Source organism: Mastomys coucha, unplaced genomic scaffold (genome assembly GCF_008632895.1).
Source record: "Mastomys coucha isolate ucsf_1 unplaced genomic scaffold, UCSF_Mcou_1 pScaffold23, whole genome shotgun sequence".
Classification (NCBI taxonomy): domain Eukaryota; kingdom Metazoa; phylum Chordata; class Mammalia; order Rodentia; family Muridae; genus Mastomys; species Mastomys coucha.
The window spans coordinates 33,702,718-33,706,559 of NW_022196906.1; the positions used below are offsets into that span (position 1 = coordinate 33,702,718).

At 35.9% G+C, this 3,842-nt stretch overlaps 1 protein-coding gene across 1 annotated transcript; it reads left to right on the forward strand.

The window, feature by feature from the left end:
* The first annotated feature begins 2,648 nt into the window (after positions 1–2,648).
* Positions 2,649–3,593, forward strand: LOC116072677 (olfactory receptor 150-like). Its single transcript, XM_031344177.1, has one exon. It carries the CDS (start codon positions 2,655–2,657, stop codon positions 3,591–3,593), a length of 939 nt encoding a protein of 312 aa, XP_031200037.1. The 5' UTR covers positions 2,649–2,654.
* The last annotated feature ends 249 nt before the right edge of the window (positions 3,594–3,842 follow it).

The following is a 3,842-nucleotide window of genomic DNA, read 5'->3' on the forward strand; positions in this document are numbered from 1 at the left end:
TTTGCCTGTTTGATTGTGTTTTTCTGAGTTCTTTCAGGGATTTTTGTGTTTATTCTTTAAGGGCTTCTAGCTGTTTGCCTGTGTTCTACTGTATTTCTTTGAGGGAGTTATTTATGTTCTTCTTAAAGTCCTCTATCATCATCATGAGAAGTGATTTTAGATCTGAATATTGCTTTTCCAGTATAATGGTGTTTCCAGGATTTCCTATGGTGGGAGTATTGGGTTCTGATGATGCCAAGTAACCTTGGTTTCTGTTGCTTATGTTCTTTTGCTTGCCTCCCGCCATCTTGTCTCTACTGCTACCTGCCCTGTCTATATCTGACTAGATCCTGTCCTTCCTGTGATCCTGGTTGTGTTAGATATCCTCAGAGTCAAGCTGTCTCTGATCCTGTGATTCTAGGGTCCTGTGATCCTGGGCCTATGGAGGGCCTGGGAGTAGATCTTCCTTTGGATATTATGGGACTTGCTGCAGAGTTAGTGCCCAAGGTCTGCACCAGCTGTGTCAGGGCACCAGCCTAGACAGACCTGAAGGAACCCGTTCTACTGATCTGGTGGAGTTCCTTTGTGCCTGGGTCTCACTGGTCCCAGTTACTCCTTGTGTTGGGACAGATGTTATGTCCTCCTCAACCCTGATCCTATGATCCTTGGCATGTTAGAACACCTGGAAGTGGAGCTTCTTCTGGCTGTTGGGCTGACTGTGGAGTTTGCACCCAAGGTGGGCTTAGGGCACAGGCCTAGACAGACCAGAAAAAAACCCAGGTCCATAGTTTTATCTTGAAGTTTTTTAGTGTTTTCTATGATTTCTGTACCATTTTAAAACTCTACTCAAAATATATGAGGATTCCAGTTTCTTTACTTCCCTGTAATACAGCATTCATTGCCATCATCCTGATCAGTGTGAAATGTGAGATGGCTCAGTGGTTGAGTACTGGCTTCTTTCCACTAAATAAATGAATGAATGAATAAATAAATAAATAAATAAACTGTCAATTTTTGCAATTTATAATGGACAGAAGACAGGAGCAGCCATTCTTTTGTTGGAGATGCACATGTTTCCAATAAGCATTGGAATCAGTGCTTTACTGTCCAGTATTAGGAAAATTCAAATCCCAAGCACAATGAAGTAACATTATATAGTTTGTTGATTTCTAGTTTCTTAATTTCTTTATATTTTGTATATTAGCCCAGTGTCTGACAAAGAGATGGTGAAGTTCTTTTTCCATTCTGTAGGCTGCAGTTTTATCCTAATTGCAGTGTTTTATACCTTACAGAAGTTTTTCCATTTCATGAGGTCCCATTTACTAATTGTCAGTCTTGGAGCCTGAGCTATTGGTGTTTTGTTCTTAAAAGTCATTATTTTTTTATTTTCTTATATTCTATCTAAAACACTATTACTTGAATATATTCTATGAAAATTTTCTATATTTGTAATTTTTCAGATTTAATGATATCTTCAATTTATTAATATTGTAGGATAGACTCTGATTTGGGCTGTTATAAAAGAAAGATTACTAATTTAAATTTGAAAATGTGTGGCTGTGTTTTCCCTCAATATGATATAGATTTATCTGCTATATTTAGTTGCAATATAAATTATTTTGATCTAATGGTGTCTGAAAAAGTTTTGTATTAATAACATTCACCAATACACTCCAGTACCATATGGTAAAAAATATTTTCATATTGATTTATAATAAAACACACACACACACACACACACACACACACACATATATATATATATATATATGTTTGTTTCTGGGATGTCAAAAGTGTCCAATTGATTGGCCCATCTATACTTTTGACTATAGCACACTATGCAGATTATTACAATATTGTAGAGAGATTCAAGAGGGAAGAGGTTTAAGGCTCTGTTTCAAGTTAGTTCAGATTTTTGTTGGTCACATAATTTGAATAGGGATATAATGATACATGTATAAGTAAATAAAATGAAAAAAACACAAAAAGTTGATAGGCACATCATTGAGTTTAAAAAAAGATCTAGAAATCATATCTATTGTCATAAAATTATTTTCATTGACTCATGAATAGGGGTGCCTTTCTTTTCTGTATCTCTTTAATTCCCTTCCACACAGCTACGGCTATACAAAGAAATCATGTCTCAAAAAAATGTTTATTCAAATTTCTCTATTAAGTAGGATATTAAGTAGGATTTCTATATAGGACATTGTTATTAACAAAATTAACAAATAAAGATAATCTCATCTTTTCATTTATACGTAGAGGGGCTTCATATTTAGTGTCTTGTTTAACTTTAATTATTTTATACACTATGATATTAAATATTTTAAGATTGCTTCATTCATTAACTAATGGTGAAAGTTTTCATAAGTATTGTTTGTTTCCCCAAATGATGCTGATATTTTAATATAAAACAATATTTATAAGATAGAGATTTCTAGATAACTCCATAGAATCTGTTCTAGCTCTTCTTTGTGGGTTTATGGAGTGCAGATTAATATAGTAGATATTTTTTGTATGTCTCATGTTACTGTCTTTTAGTGGTAATACCATGAAGAACTGTTGGAAGTAGAAGACAACAGAGTAAAATTATTTTAATTCAATATCACAATCAAGTGCAGAGTGATAAACAATCTTTTTCTCACTTCCTACAAAAAAATGTTCAGGAGGAAATGGCTGAAGGTAATTGGTCCATAGTGACTGAATTTATCCTCACTGGATTAACAGACAAACCAGAGCTGCAGCTGCCCCTGTTTGTCCTCTTCCTTGGAATCTACCTGCTCACAGTGCTGGGAAACCTGGGTATGATTATCTTGATCCTTCTCAGCTCCCACTTGCACACACCCATGTACTTCTTCCTCAGCAGTCTGTCCTCCATTGACCTCTGTTACTCCACTGTCATTATCCCCAAGATGCTGGTGAACTTTGTGACAGAGAAGAATATCATCTCCTACCCTGAATGCATGACACAGCTCTACTGCTTCATAGCCTTAGTTATATCTGAGTGTTACATTTTGTCTGCAATGGCATATGACCGCTATGTGGCCATCTGTAACCCCTTGAGGTATAGTGTCACCATGTCCTACCAAGTCTGTTTCTGGATGATAAGTGGGGTATGTTGCATAGGTTTCATTGAAGCCACACTTCATACTGTTTGCATGCTACGAGTGCTTTTCTGCAAGGCTAATGTAGTAAATCACTTCTTCTGTGATCTTCTTCCATTGCTGCAAATTGCCTGCTCCAGCACATTTGTCAATGAGGTAGTAATTCTGTGCCTCAGTACATTTAATTTCTGTGTTCCAACACTGACAATCTTGAGCTCTTACAGCTTTATCATTGCCAAAATCATCCGCATTAAATCCACTGAGAGCAGATTCAAAGCTTTCAGCACCTGCAGCTCCCACTTCTCTTCTGTTGCTGTCTTCTTTGGTTCTTTGGGATTCATGTATTTTCAGCCATCATCAGTCAGTTCCAAAGATCAAGGGAAAGTGTCCTCTGTGTTTTACACTACTGTTGTTCCCATGCTGAACCCCTTGATCTATAGCCTGAGGAATAAAGATGTCAAACTTGCTCTAAATAAGTTACTTCGAAAGAAGACATTTCATATGTAAAATAATATTCTGCCTTAGTAGAAAGTTCTTATATCTACAATTTTGATAAGAAAAATGCTTTGAGACAACAATACATGTTAAATCTTGAAATTTTCATTAATACATGGTTATTTACTACCAAAATTTGTCAAGAAGGATTGGATTTAAAAAAAAAATTGATACATGAAGGAAGCAGTGCTGAGTTGTTCCAGGGTCTACCAACCTTAATACTCCCAAAATCTTCCTATAGTTCTCCTCTCTCTCTCTCTC